Source organism: Trichosurus vulpecula, chromosome 9 (assembly GCF_011100635.1).
Source record: "Trichosurus vulpecula isolate mTriVul1 chromosome 9, mTriVul1.pri, whole genome shotgun sequence".
Taxonomy (NCBI): Eukaryota; Metazoa; Chordata; class Mammalia; order Diprotodontia; family Phalangeridae; genus Trichosurus; species Trichosurus vulpecula.
In genome coordinates this window covers 111330712-111349269 of record NC_050581.1, presented here as the reverse complement: position 1 = coordinate 111349269, position 18558 = coordinate 111330712, and the positions used below count along the sequence as shown (strand labels likewise).

Here is an 18558-nt window from a genome sequence, read left to right as displayed (position 1 = left end):
TTTGGGTTACAAAAGAGCTTCCCTTTCAGACCCAGCCTAGCATTTTGTCCTTCTACTCTCAGGTGTGTGTAAGAGGTAGTACTGACTATTACAGTCATCTCTGTTTGCGCTGAAGCTGAACCTTTGGGTGAAAGGGGGCCTCAGACATCTAGCCCAAGTCACCCCAGAACAAGAGGTCCTTGTCCAACATCCCTGACCAGTGCTCCAGCCTTTGCTTAATGATAGGGCATACACAGCTTCCTGAGGCCGCCCATCCCACTTTAACTTAGAGAGATGCTTCCTACTTAAACCCCAAGGTCTTTTTCAGACAAACCTTGGTCTAACCACGCCTCCCCATCCCCTCATCATATACTTGTGAAATTTATTCTGATTACAAGAGTAAGACTTTATATGAACCTCTATTCAATTCCATTGATTTAGATTTTGTTTAACATTATAGTCTATCAAGATCTCTTTCAATCCTGTCAAACCAGTATGACAACCCTCCCTTCTAGCTTTATGACATCAACACACTGATGAGCATGCCATCTATTCCTGTCTCCAAATCTTCGATTAAAATGTTCAATAACACAGGGCCGGGCACAGATACCATGGTCATTTAGCAAGTGACTCTTTTCCAAGTTGAAATTAAATCATCAATAACTACTCCTTGGGTCTGGCCAAGAGCAAACCCATCTGTACCCACTGTCTAATCCGCATCCCTCCATATTGTCCAGTGCTTTGTGAGAAATTAGCTCAGCTCTGTCTCCAGTACTCTCTTGGTCTGCTGGCCTAGCAACCCTGTGAGAAAGGAAATAAGATATGTCTGGCATGACCTGTTTGTGATGAAACTGTTATGGCTCTTTGGAGTCATTGCTTCCTTTTCCTAATGCTCATTAACCATTTCCTTAATAATGTACTCCAGAATTTTGCCAGGAATTGAAATCAAGCTCACTCAATATTCTTATAAAATGCTATGTCTCCATATTCAAACAGTGTTACCTGACCTTGCTTTCATCTTCCGTATGTGTCTTTAAAAAAATCTAAATTCAATGCCCATCAGCTGGAGAATGACTGGACAAATTATGGTATATGACTATCATGGAATACCATCACACCATAAGAAATGATGAATGGATGGTTTCAGAGAAACCTGGAAAGACTTATATGGATTGAGGCAGGTGAAATGAGCCAAAGTAGGAGAATACTTTATATTATAACAACCACATTATAAAGAAAAACAACTTTAAAAGACTTAAGATCTCTGATCAATGCAATGACCGACCACTCTTGTAGAGGACCAATGATGAAGTATGCTACCTATCTCCTGACAAAGAAGTGGTGGACTCAAGATGCAGAGTAAAACCTACATTTTTGGACACAGCCAATGTGGGAATTTGCTTTACTTGGCAAAGATACTGGAGTCATTTGCCAATTCCTTCTCCAGCTCTTTTTACAGATGAGGAAACTGAGACAAATGGGGTTAAGTGACATTCCCAGGGTTACAAAGCTAGTAAATGTCTAAGGCCAGATTTTCATTTCAGGAAGATGAGTCTTCCAAGCTGGGCACTCTATCCACTGTGCCACCTAGATGCCCTCAACAGCATCAATAACAAATGTGGGAATTTGTTTTACTTGACTATGCCTATTTGCCACAAGGATTTTGTTTTTCTTTTCTTTTCTTCCTCAAAGGCAGGGCAGGGAAAATGGGAAGGAGAGAGAGAAAATAGATTTTCACTAATTAGAAAGAAAAAAAAAGAAAAGAAAAAATAACTTAAAGTTTAAGAATTCCATGTGCATCCACTTTGGTCCAAATGATATCCCTCCTTCTTCCTCATTGCAATTGTTTCTTTTTGTATTTTCAGAATTTCATTCTTGAGAAATTCTCTCCTTACCCTTTAGAATTTGAGGCCATGATCTCTTTATTTCTTACCTGTCTTTTTTCAGAATCCTTTGAAGTGGCCATGATCAGAAATGTGTTTTGCATGACTACAACATGTCTAACCTCTGTCAAACTGCTTGACTTCTCAATGAAGGGGGGAAAAAAGGGAGGAAGAGAATTTGGAACTAAAAATTTGAAAAAAAAAAAAGAATGTTAAAACTATTTTTACACGTAATTGGGGAAAAAATAAAATATTAAATTTAAAGAGGAAAAAAAAAGAAATGGCCATGATCTTCTACCCATTTCCTGCCTATCTTTTCTCTGAATCCTTTGAACTCTGACCTTCACAAATTTAGAGTGTGTATCCACCTATGCCTGGCTTTCCTCCTTTTCTCTATCACAGATTCCAAGATGGAATCATCACCTCCCACCCCCACCCCTCAACTTCCAGTCAAGTCCGCTACAGCAACCAGTTCCTCCTTGTTGGTGACAATCAGATCTAGAATGGCAATTCCTCTCATTGGTTTCTTTATCTTTTTGGTTGATTGACTTTTTTATATTAAGGCAAGTTAGAAAATTATAAGCTGCTTTTCCTTTGGCAGACAGTTCAAGCAGTTGTCCGTATAACTGAAGTCCCCTAACACTATCATGCGCCTCTGCCAGGTTTGTGATCTGTTTCCTACACCCATCATCTAGTTCCTCTTCCTGCCCAGGTGGTCTATAGTATACTCGTATGACAGTATCAATTCTATTACTTCCTTCATCTGATTCCTGGATTTCTTTCCATACCGATATCTTTTTTAATATACAAGGTTACCTCATCACTACTAACAGCTCCCTTCTCCCTAACCCTTTTTATTTTTTAAAATTTATTTTTATACAAGTTTATTATCTTTCAAATCTTCAAATGTCTCTCTATAGAACTTTTTTTTTAACCCTCTCAACAAATTGTCCAGCAAAACAAATTCTCACATCGACCATGTCCAACTAAACATGGCTCATTCATGATTTTATGTCCATCACCTCTCTGGCAAGAGGTGGGTGGCATGTTTTATTGTTAGTCCTCTGGAATTCTCATCTTTTTTTAATCTATCCTGCTTGTTTTGAATGAGATATAACCTTCCAGTGATGCTCCAATTATGGATTCTATCCCATCAAGTGTTAGTGATACCTATGAGGCCAAATTTGCTGCCTTGTCTTATCTCCCTACTAGACTGGGAGCTCCAAGAGAAAAGGAGTGTGTCTCATCTAAACTTGCATTTAAGTGCCTACTATGTGCCCTGAATTCTCTGAGGGGCCAGGGCTACAAAGACGAAAATGGAAATGGTCCCCGCCCCAAAGACCTTATATTCTCCTGGGGGAAACACAGCTTGCACATCAACATGTAAATACAGAAAATATGGAAAGTAATTGTAGAGGGCAAGGAGAACACTATTAATCAGGGGAATCAGAAAAGACCTGTTGGGGGAGGAAGAACTCCAGCTGATTCTAGAAGGAAGCTAGGGATTCCAAGAGGAGGAAGTAGGGAGAGAGAGCATTCCAAGGAGGGGAGAGAGAGTTGGTTCTGAGTACAGAGAACAGCAAATTGACAAGTTCAACTGGAAGTAGAGTGGTGAGGGGTTGCCAACGGAAATCATTCTAGAAGGACAGGTTGGAATTAAAAGGAGAAAGGCTTTAAGGGCCAAGTGGGGGAGTTTTCATTTTATTCTAGAGGCAATAGGGAGGCACTGAAGGTTCTTGAGTAGAGGAGGTGACATGGTAAGACTTGTGCTTTATAGATATCAATTTGGTATTTGTTTCCATCCACAAAAGAGGTTAGTAGAATAGTCCAGGTCATGATGACTTGAGCTAAAGTGTGTCCTTGCATGTGGATCACTGAATGCCCTCTACTGGCACACAGTAAGTACTTAATAAATGCTCATTAAGTTACTGAGCAAAGGTCACTCCATTTTTCCTCTAACTGAAGTGTGGCTTATTCCTGCTTCCCCTCTTAGCCTTTGGCAGGAAAGAGGAAGCCTCATCCTCCAGGCCAGAGGTCCCAGATCTGAAAGAGAAAGCCACCTCAAGCTAATCTATCTTGAGTGGCTCAATCTAAGCTCCATCCACTTTCAAAATCACTGAAATGGAGGCAACTAGGTGGCACAGTGAGTAGAGCACCAGCCCAGGAGTCAGGAGAACCTGAGTTCAAATCCAGCCTTGGACACTTTGACACACTTACTAGCTGTGTGACCTTGGGCAAGTCACTTAACCCCAGTTGCCCTGCCTTCCCCCCTGCAAAAAAACAAACAAACAACAAAATCACTGAAATGGTTTGCATCCCTTCTGCAGGTTATTCCCCTTAAGCACTGAGGTGTGTTCCACACCTTCCCCCACCCCCCAAACAATGAATCTTTCTTTCTTTCTCTTTTTTGAAAACAAGGACATTTGTTCCACACTTTCTACCTGATCTCTCATCCCCCCAAAATGCAGATGGTTTTATTTTACCCTAGAAACTACTGAGGAGGTTTGTGTGACAAATGGGTTGTTCCATTTGTGGGCCAGTCTTCTGCCCCACCCCCACCCCCACCCCCATCCCTCCTCCCTGGAGTCTGAGAGAAGGAACATAAGCTGTGCTAGCAGGTGGTACCTGGAGGTGGGGGCTCATCCCTCCCCACTGGGCCCCCATACCTTGGATGCTAGATTCTCCACCAGTGCCACCATGGAGTTCTTGAAGAGTGTTCCTGCAGTCAGGGGGCGCTTGGTGACCTCAGTGATGTCCTGCTGTCCATCGGGCCACATGCCCCGAAGGGTGAGGTCTGTGCTGTGGGGGCCAGACCCAAACTGTTAGCCCTCATCCCAGAGGCCAGCCCATGCCAGTCCTTCTCCTTGAACTGCTTGACCCCTCCTCTGCTATTTCACCATCCCCTTGGCTCAAAAAAAGGACTAGGAACTAAAATTTGAATTATAAAATGTTGGCATCGGAAGGAAACTTAGGGATCATTTAATAAAACCCTCTCGTTTTACAGATGAGAAAACTGAGGACCAGAGAGATAGAGAGACTTGACCAAGGTCACAGAGCTAGTGAGTAGCAGAAACCAAGTCTTTTGGCCCCAAGTCAGTGTTTCTTTTGTATCCCACCCAACACTGCTGGAAAACCTTGGTTCTAGTCCCAACTCTGCTATGAACTTGCCACATAACCTTGGGCGACCTTGGCCTCTTCCTCTTTTGTGCCTCAGTTTCTCCATCTGTAAAATGAAGGGGCTTGGCTGTGGTCCATTCCAGCTTTAACACCAACCACTTCTATGAATTCTGCCCTGCCTCTAGCTTCCACCCCAGCTCCTGCCCTCTCTAGCACAGCTCAGTAACTTATCCTCCATCCAAGCCTCTGCCAGATCGGCCAGAATTCACCGTCTCCTTCCCCAGACCTCTTACCTGTTGTACAGGAGCCTTTTAAAGTCCTGGAAAAGAGAATCTTTGTTCTTGTCAATGAAGCCTTCCACAGAGTACCTAGAGGGGTGGGAAGTTTGGAGCCTGAGGGAGTGGCAGGAACACAGCTTTGAGGCAGCCAATTTTAGCCAGAGGCATAAGAAGGGAGTGTGCAGCTAGGTGGCACAGTGGATAGAGTGCCAGGCCAGGAGGCAGGAAGACTCCTCTTACTGAGTTCAAGTCTGGCCTCAGACACTTACTAGCTGGGTGACCCTGGGCAAGTCACTTCACTCTGTTGACCTCAGTTTCCTCATCTGTAAAATGAGCTAGAGAAGGAAATGGCAAATCACTCTAATATCTTTGCCAAGAAAACCTTAAATGGACTCACAGAGTCAGACAACAGAGGAAGAGAAAGGACCATGAGCAGAGTGAAGGGGTCAAGTGAGGGATTTTGAAATAGTCTTTTGTCTCTTCTTCTCTTTCTCCATCCACTCCTACTCACTGTGACCCATTTCCTCTTTTTCTCCCCTTCATTTACTCAAATCTTACCCATCCTCCAGGGCCCAGTTCAAATCCCAAACTATTTAGGAAACCATCCCTACCTGGAAGAAGCATTTTTTCTCTGTTTTATCTCCCACCACAAGATCACAAAGTTTAAAGTTTGAAGGGGCCTCAGAGACCCTTTAGTACCACCCTTTTCACCCTCTGTTTTTGTTGTTGGTCGGTTGTTTCAGTCACTTCTGACTCTTTGTGATCCCTTTCGGGGTTTTCTTGGCAAAGACCCTCTGTTTTACAGGTGAGTAAAGTGAAAGAGGTAAACTAGCTTGGTCTTAAGGTGGTTACGAGGAAGGAAAAAACAGTGCCAGGATTCAAATCCAATGCTCTGCCTACGAGGCTGTTGTATTTCTCTGTCTCTGTCTGTCTGATTTTATTTACTTCTCTCTTGATTCAGTCATACCTATGCTTACTCTCTGTCTCTGTCTCCCCTCATCTCTCTGTCTGTCTGTCTGTCTCTCTCTCACACACACACACATAACACACACACGTATGCATTTATTTAAATTGCTGTTCACTTAGGCTTCACCCAACTCTCCCCCTTTCACTTAGAGGTTCCTGCACCCAGGTTAGGGGCTTGGGAGCATAGAGTCCTTACGTGACATCCCCAGCATAATGTTTAATGCGGAAATCTCTGCCAAACTCCATAGTCTTGTCTGTGGGACAGAGCTGCGAAGACAAGGAAGGGTTAGAGATTAGGGCAGTGGGAAGGATCAAGCTGGGGAAGGTGGAGGTAGTGGTGGGAAAATAAATAAGGAACATTCTCGTTTGGCTGGAGCGTGCCCTGTCCTTGCCTCCACTTCTTGGAAACCCACCAGATTATGGCTCTAGAGCTGGAAGGGACCTCAGAAGGAGTCTAGTCTAACTTCTTCCTTTTACACATGAGGAAACTGTAGCCTGGACAGGAAAAGGCAGAAGCAGGATTTGTTCTCAGGTCTTCTACCTTCAGAACTATCACTTTCCCCATTGTACCATGAGAGCTCTCTTCAAGGGGAAGTTTGAGAGGCACCTTTCCTGATCTCCCCAGTCATTGGTGTCTTTCGGCCTCACCCTCAATACCTGATATTTACTATCAATGTTTTCTTTAGAAAGGCGGCTAGGTGAATTGGGTGGCCTGGAGCTAGGAAGCCCTGAGTTCAGATCCAGCCTCCAACACTTACTAGCTGTGTGACCCTGGGCAAGTCACTTAACCTGGTTTGCCTCAATTTCCTCATCCGTAAAACAAGCTGGAGAAGGAAATGGCAAACCACTCCAGTATCTTTGCCAAGAAAACTCCAAACAGGGTCCCAAAGAGTCTGGCATGACCGAATAAGAACTACAAAGAGTTGGGATTAAACCCAGGCATCATGACTCCCAGCTCTAGGACCTATCTACTAAATCATGCTGGAGCATCACTGAAAGGCTATATTGTGAAGCTATCTCCTGGTATCACATGGGGGTAACCAGAGTTGGGTTTTTCATTTTTTTGTTTTGACAGGACAGAAAGGCAGGGGTAAAAGCAGGAGGGTGCTAGTAAATATTTACCAATTGGCCCTCAAAAATATATGTGTGATACACCTTTAAATTTAATCTATACTATTAACACTTTTTCATCACTTTCTTAAGTCTGTGTAATAAACAAAACAATAAACGAAGCCCTAGTTTGTAGCCTTTGCTGATTTCTGGGGTGTAAATGCTCACACTGAACATTTTAACAACCACACACGTGGACTGGGATAGACACAAAGAATTTAGAGCACATCTAGTTCAACCTTTCTATCTAAGAGAGGGGGAAACTGAGGTCCCAGGAAAGACTTCAATGGAGAGAGAACTAGATTGAAAATCGAAGGGCCTTGGTTTGAATCCTAACTCTGGCCATAGGCAAGTCACTTTACCTAAGCATCAGAGGCCTTAGGGGTCAGTCATTCAAAATCACACAGAAAGTAAGAAGCAGGGCAGGGATTTGGGTCCAGCTCCTCTCACTCCAAATTCCGATGCCTTTCCCATGTGTATTTCCTTGTCAGGAAAATTAGGGATGATTATTGTTTTCAGCTTTAACATCATATAATTTCCATGATAAATAACTTACCCAAGGCAATACCTTGTACTTATTAATAAGTGCTGAAAATTCATTCATTCATTCATTCATTGTAAATAGGTACTTAATAAATGCTTTAATCATTCATTCACTTGATACTGTTGTTCGGTTTTCTCAGTGGTGTCCAACTCTTCGGACCCCATTTGGGGTTTTCTTGGCAAAGATACTGGAATGGTTTGCCATTTCCTTCTCCAGTTGATTTTACAGATGAGAAAGTTGAGGCAAACAGAATTAGGTGACTTGCCCAGGGTCACACAACTAGTAAGTGTCTGAGGCCAGATTTGAACTCAAGAAGATGAGTTTTCCTGACTTCAGGCTGGCACTCTATCCACTGTGCCACCTAGCTGCCCCACTGACTTGATAGACAAATAAACTGAATTGAATTTAGTGAGTTAATAGTATAGCTAAGACTAAACCAAGGTGTCCAGACTCCCAGGTTTAGGATCCTTCTGCTATGTTATTTGGGCACTGTGTGCTGCTGGGGGCACGGGGAAGGCAGGGAAGTAAGGACCGTGTCCTTGACGCGGACAGCCAGGGTAAGGGGAGAATAGGGAAGCTGCTGTTGTAGTACAGATGGGCCAGACAGGATTGAGGAAGTCAGAGGACAGATACCTGGCGGCTAGTGTAGTGGGGGTGGTGGCGGTGGTGGGTATCCAGGCTCTGAAGGAATAGGCGGTCTGTCACCGTGCCCACAGTGGCACAGGCCTCATCCAGTATGGCTAGCACGCCCCGATAGGGCCGCTCTACCAACTCCACGATGGCTGAATTATTGAAGTAGTCAATCTGGGATTGAGGGGCAAGGAGAAGGGGAAGAAAATCAATCCAGCTTCCTGATCCTGGTATTGGAGCTCCTCCAAAATCTGGACCCAAGCTGCCTCTGCAACCTTGTCTCCCACTGCACCCCCCCCCAAGCCCTCCCATCTAGTCAAGCTGACTACAGGGCATTTCCCAAACCTGCCTTGGTCATTCCCAGTCTCTCCTGCCTTCCCACCTCCTTCCTGGGTATCCACCAAATCCTAACTGTTCTTCTAGGCCCAACCCTTGTGCCTTCTGCCAGCAAGTCTTCCCTGATTGCTACAGTCTGAACTGATAACAGTGTAATGGAAAGAACATTGAATGTACCCTCAGAAAAATTGGGTTTGAATCTTAGCTCTACTCCTTGGAGACCTTGGGAAAGTGACTTAATCCCCTGTACCTGCAAGAGACTGGATGTGGGCACCTGTCCTATCCTTAATCCTGTTTCTCCTCCCAAATAAACACTGTGCTCCACCTCTCTAATAATCCTAGCTAATTTAGAGTGTTAGCGATGAGGATTTAGAATTTACAAAAGCTTTCATCACATCAGTCCTGTGAGGTAGATGGTAGATTTGACAGATGAGGACATTGAGGCCCAGAGAGAAAAAGGGATTTGACCAAGGTCACACGGCAGCGGGGATTTGAATCTGTGTCTTTTGGCTACAAACCTAGTCCTCTTTCCACCACCCTACATGCCCAGCACAGTCATGATGTTTGTATTTGGCCATGTTCAGGATCGATTCTGTGACTGAGCAGGCACTCTCAATCTCTCCATCTTTGCTACCCTGTCCTTGATCCCGCTCCCCGCTATGTGCCCTACCTACCCCAGCAGAGCACTCACATTCTGCCAAGTGATGCCCTCCCGCTGATATTCCTCCTGCTCCTGCTTCAGGATAAGCTGGATGAACAGCTGCTGGAGTTTCTCATTGCAGTAGTTGATGCAGAATTGCTCGAAGCTGGTTAGTTGGGAGTGGGCAGACATTAGTTGGGGACAAAACACCATGGGGTACCAGTTGCTATATGTCCATTAAATAGTTGTCATCTCCTAAAAACATTTTGGCTTGGGCATTTCCTTTTATAAAGAATAAAGGGTATGAGAATGAGAAGGGAGGGGGGAATTGAAATGTGCAAATGAGAAGAGGTAATCAAAGGGTGGGGTTTGGTGAGCCCTGAAGTACCTAGCCAATGGAGTCAGGAGGGAAATTTGAATTGTGGACAGCATAAAAGGCGTTGCATTTGTCTGAGCAAATGTACTCTCCATACGAAGGACCCGTTCACTAGGAATGTAGAATAATTGGCTAAAATAAAATGAAAACCTTCCTGGCTTCAAAAAAAATGGTTGTCATCTCTCTTAACAAAAGAGGCAAGTGTTTATGTGGTGTAATAGAGGGGAAGGGCTTGGAAAGTTCTCTCCAAAATATCCCTTTCAAGAAATCCCACCATTAGACTCATTCCTTTGGGTTAAGCATCACCCTCTCCAGGCTCTCCTTCTCCCCTTTCTCCTCCCATTTGCCTACTCTAGCATCTCTGAATAGCTACAATATGCTCCTATCCACTCTAGGAGAGAGAAGAGGGCTCCACCAAATCCCTATGACCACCATATACCACCCCTAACTCTCCCAGTTAAAAGAAAGCAAATATTCTCTTTGGCAATTGAAACCATTAAGATAGTAGTGGGAGAAGAATATTTGCTCTTAGCTGGCTCCAGGTACCTATCTGAATTCAGGTAGATCCAGGGTGTTCACTATCACAAGAAGAAACACTGGAGAGATAGGGGGAGGTATTGGCCTGGTCGTGGGAAACATTTGTGAGGCAGGTGACAGGTAGAGAGATGGGAAGACTTCAGAGGAGATGGGAGAGATACTAAAGATGTGGGGATGGTCAATGTTAAAGAATTAGGTAGCAGAAGTTACCTGTTATCAGGGAAGATCTCAAAGCCATAGATGTCCAACACTCCAATGACTGTGTCCTTGCCATCTCGCCGGGGATCCCGGCCTCGTGCTTCCATCACTTCATTGATGCGTCCCACAATCCAGCCAAACAGCCGTTCATATATTGCCTGCAGAGGGGCCAGGGTGGAAAGACTGCTGTCTCATTTCTGAGGGTCCTCAGAGGTTTAGGTGGACTTCCAAAGTAATTCCCTCCCTGGACTAGAGAAGCTGACACTCAATACCAATGAGGGAGCTCTCAGTTTTCTAGGGGGAGAGCGTATATAGCGTAAGTGAGGGCCTCAGCCCAGACTGGAGTCAAGCAAAGGCTTGGGATAGAGGGATGATGGGGAACAAGGAGGGTGTTGAAATGTAGAGAAGGGGTTGGTGTTATGTTTTAGGATCAGGAAAGAGGTGCTTGCCCAGGAGAGCAGCCAGCTGAGGACTATGGAATTAAAGCCTAAATAGAATCTGAAATGTTAGAAGGTCACTTAGAACACAAAATGTCAGAACTGAAGGGGAATCTGGGACTTAGAAGAGGCTCAAGAGAATTTAGAACTTAGCACGCAGAATATTAGAACTGGAGAAAAGCATAGTGATCATTTAGTCTGACTCTAATTGGGGCAGAGGGGCAGAAGGGCAGAGAATGAGGTTGGGAGACAACTAAAGAGAGGGTTCTGAGGGGCTCTCAAAACTGCCTTCCTTAGGTACCTTGGCACAGGCATCACGAGCGTATCTTGCCTCTGGGGCACTGTGGCCCTTCTCAATGAGCTCCCGGCCCCCAGAGGCCACAGTTCGAGACAGGAGGGAACGCATCACCATCTCCGAGGGTGTGGCTGTCAGTCTCGCTACATGGTCCACCAGCATCTTCTCTGCCACCTCCAAACCTGACTCGGTCTCCACAAACTGAATATTGCCCTGGCAACCAAAGAATCCCCCCACTTGCACTTAGAGCCCATGCGGGTCCCCAGAACATTCAAAGTAGAATAGCAGTTCCTTATGGGCATTTGTGTGCTTGTATCCGCGACTCTTAGCACAATTCCTGGAACATAGCAGGTACTCAATAAATACTTGATAAATTGAATGGGGGACAGCTAGGTGGCAACAATGGATAGAGTGCCAGTCTAAAGTCAGAAAGACTCATCATCTTCCTTAATTCAAATCTGGCTTCAGCTGTGTAACCTTGGGCAAGTCACTTAACCCTGTTTACCTCAATTTCCCCATCTATAAAATGAGCTGGAGAAGGAAATGGCAAATCACTCTAGTATCTTTGCCAAGAAAATGCTAAGTAGGGTCACAGAGTCAGACATGACTGAACAACCACAAAATTGAATGGAACTTATACTTCTCTATTATACTTCTCTATTTGGCATTCAAGGACCGTCTTGGTCTAGCCTCAACTTACATCTTTCTGTTCTCCCCAGCTCTACTCCAGGCATAGCTGTCTCTTCTCCATCTTCCCTAAACCCTTCTGCTGTGTCACCTCTGTTCATATTACTGCCCCCTCCTTCCAAGATCTTCCTTTTCATCAGATCATAGATTTCCCACACCCCATCCCGCTCTCCTTTGTGGAGGTAAAGGTGGTGGTGGTGGGATCTACAAGTGTGGAATATCAAATAAATAAATTTTCAAATTTTTTGATGTAAAAAGAAGTCATAGGTTTAAAGCTTCAAGGGGCCTTAGAGGCCATCTAATCCAAACCCCCTTCCCCAATTTACAGATAGGGAAACTGAGGCTGAGAGTGGTTAAGGGACTCGTCTAAGGGTACACAGATGCAGAACCAGGATTCACACTTAGATTTTCTAAATCCAGGACATCTTCCACTAAAACACACTGCAACTCCTATAGCACTTACTGCTTACACCCCTAAATTTAACGTTTATGTCTTCTGTTGTTTTGTATTTTGCCTCGACAAATCCAAATCCAAATGTCTAGATGTCTAATACTAGATTGTAAACATCTAAGCTACTGTCTGCCCTGTTCCTTCCCACCCCCATTCACACCCTACCCTTTCCCCTCCCTATCCCTTACTTTGAGCCCCCTCCACCTGCTGAATTTCTCCTGCCCTTCCTGTAAAGCCCAGCTCAAGGTGCCACCTCCTCCGCAAAGCCCTCTCTGCTCCAGAGCCAATCAGTAACAATGTTCCCCTCAGATCTCAGAGTACTTCACCCGCACCTATCAGAGGTACTTATCATGTAACATTGTGTAAGATGGTTAGCAGTGTTTCTTTGTGTCTTTAGCTCCTTAGTAATTGTGAGCTTCAAGAGGGCAAAGGAGGCTTGTATTCACCCCAGTGCCTAGCAGAGAGCTGTTTGCAGTGGGTGCTCAATAAAGGGGATGGGGACTGGGCCGGTGACATCATTGTTACAGGGAACTCACAGATAAGGACATTTCTAATTCTGAAACCTTCTATCTTAGAGAGTTGCCTAGAACAGGAACTTAGTGACTCTCCCAGAGTCACATTTGCCCATGCCCAGGTGGGACTGGTTTTGAGGCAAACTCTATCCACTACTCCATCCTACCTCTTAAAGGAAATGAAATGTTAGCATCTTTGGATCCTTGACAGGAGAGGCTTAGATCTATCTAGAGAGGCACTCTTGGGAAATCTCAGTGATTAATTGTCAGATTCCTTAGCTCCTCTTCTCACAGCTATCCTTTCTCTTTTCCCCAATCACTTCCTTTATTCTCTAAGCCCAGGGCTCATTGAACAAAAGGAAGCTAGATAATAGCTAAAGACCAGATTGGGTTGGGGGATGAGGAGAAGGGGTATATGTAACAGAGAGGATAATAAGAGGAAATCAGGGACATGTGGAAGAAAAAAGGGCTTTCTCAGTGAACTTTCCTCTGTCTAGTGACGTCCTCAACAACCCTTACTCCGCCTTTGTTAACCAGAGCTCAGAACTCTCCCTACCCTACTTCTACCTCCCCTCTCCATCCCTCTGACCTTCTACCATTGACTCATGGGAGATGGGAAGTGCCACAGCCCCACCCCTGCTGTTCTATCAGCCAGACCTGGGGAAATCCAGAAGGGAGCACCCCCCTCTCCCCTTCTCTCCTTACGTAAGGAGGTAGGTTTCACCTCCCACTGCTTACCAAGTGCAAGATGGCTGCAAGGATACGGTGCACACAATCCATCTCATCAGAGCTAAAGCCAATAACTTTCATGGCCTGGATTACAGCCCGGTAGTTGGCCTCATCACTGTCTGAGGACTGGAGAATAGGGTGGGGTAAAATGTGAAGCTGGTTCCACTGACCCCCACCCTTAACCTTGTCTTCAGTAACCCTGATCATACAGCTGAACTCGGAGGAGAGAAGACTCCTTCTCCCTCGGCTTCTCCAGACTCAGTTAGACCAAGTTGGAGGAGTTCCCCGTGCTAAGGGGAAGTGGACTTCAGGGTTTCCCAGGAGGAAGGAGGAATTCCCTGAAGGATATGTGGGCTTCCTGGAAAAGCAGACACTAGACACCAAGAAGTTTCTTTCCAACAATAAATCACAACATTAAATTTTACCTCTATGGTGCTTAATAAAGAACCTTCCTCATAACTATAAAAGGTAAGTAGTACATTATAACTATTTATTTATTAACATTGTTATCCTATTTCATAAGTGTAGAAGCTAATACTCGGAAAGTTTACATGCTGTGTCCAAGGTCACACAGCCAGATTGGAATAGAGCTGTTCAGAACTCTTTCAGCTGCTAAAAGCTAAAAGCTAAAAGTTATCATAAGGGATCCTCCATTCATGTCCTGTTCAGTTTGAGGATGTGGTCAGTCGTTTCTAACCATCTCCTCCCTCAGTACTCACATTGAGCCCTGCCCCTTGCTGGGTAAAAGTGTATAAGGCTGGGTCCCTCTGCAAGTTCAGAGCCTGGAGCTGATCATCCTTGGCCCCCCTCAGCAGCTGGAGGGAGGGAAAGAAAGAGAAGTAGGAAAAAAAGGGGGCCATTAGCATCTGGCAACCACTTGCACCACCTCAACCAACCCTAGCCTCCTCTGCTGTGCCTCCGAGGTACCTCCCAAAGGGGTACTGAGGGTAAGCTACATAATGACGCACTCTCATATAGTCACATGCAAACTTCCCACAAGCTGGGGGGATCAAGGCACCTCATACATCTGCTTGCACATACACACAAACCAAAATATTCAGTCACTCAAACACATGGGCACACAGACTTATAGACACATAGTCACTCATGGCTCCACACTCATATATACTTGGAGTCGCATAGTCCTATATAAGGCGCTCATGGTACATGTCACGTACCTGGCCCGTAGGCCTATACCATCATATGAGCATAAGAATGACCAGTGGAGAGTGTAAGGGGGCGGGGATAAGGAGGGAAAGGGTGAGAGGGGTGCTTCTTTCTAGAATTCCCCACATCTGACAGAGCTGTAGGGGTGGGGCTGTGGTACTTCCTGTCTCTCCCCAGTCACTGAGTCAGAGGTATAGAGAGGGGAGGTGGAGGCCCACAAAGTTTCTAGATCTGACTCAGCTTGTCTTCTCCAGACTTCTAGGGGTATCCCAGTGGAGAGTTTTCTGGTTCCCAGTGCCCTAATCCTTCCTCTCATGCCCTCAGGCTTTTTATCAACAATTCTCGCCAAGGCTTAAGTCAAAGCCTGGTTTAGCTGCCTCCCTCTTCTCTCTCTCAACCCATCTAATCATAAGATTGTAAATTTAGAGCTAGAATAGAATTTTGGAGTCATCTGGTCACCACCTACCCACCAACCCATTTTACAGATCAAAGGACCTTAAAGATCACCTACTCCAGTTCTCTCATTTTAGAGCTGTGCAAACTGAGGGCAAGAGACTTTGAGCGACTTGCCTCACTCCTGAGTTCCTCACTGGGAACCATTGTCCCTCTTCCAGCCCCCTGGCTTACCTGGTAGAATGAGTGGAAATTCCTCTCCCCAGAATGCTGCTTAAGAACTCTAGACTGAAGGAAGATAAGAAAGAAGAGATAAGGGGTCTGTGAAGCTCCAACCCCTCCTTCCCCACCCACAACCCCAGCCTTTCCTCATTTTGCCTGGAATATTCTGTCAATGCAATGCCTGCTAGTCACTCAAGACCCAGCTCAACTTGTACATCATTCATTCATTCACTCACTCACTTGTTCATTTTGTCAGTTTCACAGGACTTAAACTTGGATTTCATCTAATCCATCTTTCCTAATTGGTTGGCTGATTCACTTTTTCACTACATTTATTAAACACAAGTTGTGCACAAAGCACCATGGGGAGAGGAAATACAAAGCTTAGCTAAAACATGGTCCCTGAACTCACAGAGTTTACAGTCTGGTAGAGAGATAAGACAACACTGCCGATCTTGATAAAGCCCAATATTGGGCAATAAGTGCTTGGAGCAGTACAAAACAAAGTTCTGGGTAAGGTCTGAGGGGTGAGATTGTTACCAGGAAGATCAGGAAGAAGGAATAGTGGAATCTACCTTGAAAGGATGGGGAAGGAGGGCACTCCAGGCACGGGAAATAGTGGAGGCCTCCTGACCCCATCACTACCAGACAATTTAAGATTTTCTTGGTCTTTGGTTGCGTCCCCTGCTTGTAACTCCTCTCCCCAGCTAGGCTATAAGTGATTAGAGGACAAGAACTGAAAGCATAGTTGGGACTAAACATTCTTCCAACTCTTAAGGTTCTAGGATTCCATGAACCTCTGTTTCTCCTACAAAGCCTAAAACACAGGGCTGAGCATGTAGTAGGCTTGCAATAAATGTTTCAGAGAATCATATCTCAAAGCTCAATGGGACTTCTAGATGCAATCTGGTTCAGCTTCTTCCTTCAAGGCCCAGTTCAAATGGCACCTCCCCCAGGAAGCCTTCCTTGATCCACCTGATCAGCAATGGTGGACCTCACACCTTGGACCTCACAATGTACTCTGTTTCTCTCTTGGGCACTTATGCATATATAAGTTTGTGTCTTAGATACTTGTGCATAGGTCTCATCCCCCTACTTGCCAATAAGGTGTAGCTCAGGCACCATCTTCTGCCTTAAATCCAAATTTTCCTAATGTCCCCCTCACCCACCTCACATAGCATCAGGAACATAGTAAGTGCCTAATAAATATCTACTGATTGATCACATAGCACAGTGCTGCCATATGCTGTTCAGAGGAAGCTAGGTGGCACAGTAGATGGAACTCAGGAAGACCTGAGTTCACATCCAGACTCAGATACTTACTAGCTGTGTGACTCAGAGCAAGTCACTTAACATCGATTTGCCTCAGTTTCCTCATCTGGGGATAATAATAGCACCTACCTCCTAGAGTTGTTACGAGGATCAAATAAGATAACATTTGTAAAATGCTTAGCATAGTGCTTGGCATATAGTAGGTGTTCATTTCCTTCCTTCCTCTGAACATAGTAGGAGGTATTACTAGTACTATGTTTCTTATAGGATACAGAGTATCCCAAAAGTCTTAATAACCTTAATAACTTCAGAAGTATAAATGCTACTGAAACCCAAACCTAAAGAAACAATTTTGAAAGGTTAGTTATTCAAATGTTCTAAATATTTGATTTTTCTTATTAAAATTCCCTATCTTGTACTATATATCCCTTCAGTTGATTTTTGAACTTTGTAAAAACTTTCATCACTTGCTGCTCAGTAACTGAAAAGATGGCATTTGTAATCCTGGCCTTAATATTGTCCAGAGAATAAGGGTTTGATGCATCCTGACAGTTTTGACAGGACCCCGTAAAAAAGAGTAATGGATACAGAAAAAGTGACTGAGGTGTCTAAGCAAGAGGACCTCTTCTATGCATCTAGTTATCTGAAAAAGTGGTATCCAAAAACTGTCTCACGCGCAATGCATAGTGAGTGACAGGGTGCCCTGTCTTTTAAAAATTAAAATTAAAAATTTATTATTCAAAATTCACAAAACTAAATAAGTACAAAGGAAATTTATTTATTTAATTAAACTTTCAAATGATGGTTTTTTTGGTAAATTTGTAGCATTTATACTTCACCAAGACTTTGGGACATACATGCCTTGCATGTATATGTGTATCCACATACATACATGTATATACACATATGCATATATATCACATATATGTGTATGTATGTGGATATATGTATATATGTTCTCATTTCCAAATGTCTTTAAGATTTATAAAATATCTTCCTCAAAACAACCTAGTAAGTATTACTGTTCTCATTTAACAGACAAGAAAACGGAAACCCAGAGATACAGTTAACCATTGGGATTAAAAGGCAGATTTCCTACTGAAGTTGAGACTCCTAGAGTGAATGGCACTTCTTGCTTTGTTTCTTCTAGTTTCTATGGATCCATAGAGCAAACGAAAGGTTGCTATCCTCATTTTATGCACAAGCCCGTTGAGGCCCAGAGAAGTCAGACCTCCAAAGTCACGGAGTGAGTCGGGGGGGCGGGGAGGCTTGGAACTTAGAAGCCAGGTCTCTCACTGTCTTCTAGGGCAGAGATCCTTCTATCATATCGAGATGTCTCGAGACTTTAACTAGGAGCCAGCTGAGATAATGCCCTTTTCCTCTGCCCTCCTTCCCCATGCCCGTTCAATTGGCCTACCTTCTCCAACAGGTAGCTGTGGATGTGGCCCCCTACTGGGTCTCCCTTGAAGTCAAAGTTGATGTCCATGTACTTGCCAAATCGGCTGGAATTGTGGTTGCGATTGGTGCGGGCATTGCCAAAGGCCTCTAGCACACACGTCGATTTGAGCAACACATCCTTGACCCTTTTTTTTAGGGGGTAAAGTTGGGGAAGGCACAGAAGAGATGATTGTTATGGTAGAAAGGGGCTCAGGAGGCCAGGATACGGCCCAGCATTTGACCCTTGTCATGCTGGCTGGTCTCCATGAGACTGAGGCAAAACAACAGTTCATCAGCTCTGGCGAGTGGAAGCACACTCAGATAACAACAGCAACAACCACAATAAAAAACAACTCTCATTT

General features: G+C 44.5%; 1 protein-coding gene across 3 annotated transcripts in view; it reads right to left on the bottom strand.

The window, feature by feature from the left end:
- Positions 1 to 18558, bottom strand: part of MYO1G (myosin IG) — a 33501-nt gene that overhangs the window by 8349 nt on the left and 6594 nt on the right. The window contains exons 4-15 of one of the 3 annotated variants that reach the window (XM_036737416.1): positions 18177 to 18342; positions 15500 to 15553; positions 14425 to 14520; positions 13715 to 13831; positions 11333 to 11539; positions 10607 to 10752; positions 9535 to 9649; positions 8511 to 8681; positions 6420 to 6490; positions 5273 to 5347; positions 4529 to 4661; positions 702 to 780 (exon numbers count right to left, since the gene is read on the bottom strand). In XM_036737416.1, the coding sequence (XP_036593311.1) occupies positions 772 to 780; positions 4529 to 4661; positions 5273 to 5347; positions 6420 to 6490; positions 8511 to 8681; positions 9535 to 9649; positions 10607 to 10752; positions 11333 to 11539; positions 13715 to 13831; positions 14425 to 14520; positions 15500 to 15553; positions 18177 to 18342 (1360 nt within the window). In that variant the 3' untranslated portion in view covers positions 702 to 771. Of the gene's footprint in view, positions 1 to 701; positions 781 to 4528; positions 4662 to 5028; positions 5086 to 5272; positions 5348 to 6419; positions 6491 to 8510; positions 8682 to 9534; positions 9650 to 10606; positions 10753 to 11332; positions 11540 to 13714; positions 13832 to 14424; positions 14521 to 15499; positions 15554 to 18176; positions 18343 to 18558 lie in introns of those variants that run through there. The other 2 variants (XM_036737415.1, XM_036737417.1) reach the window with 2 other exon arrangements.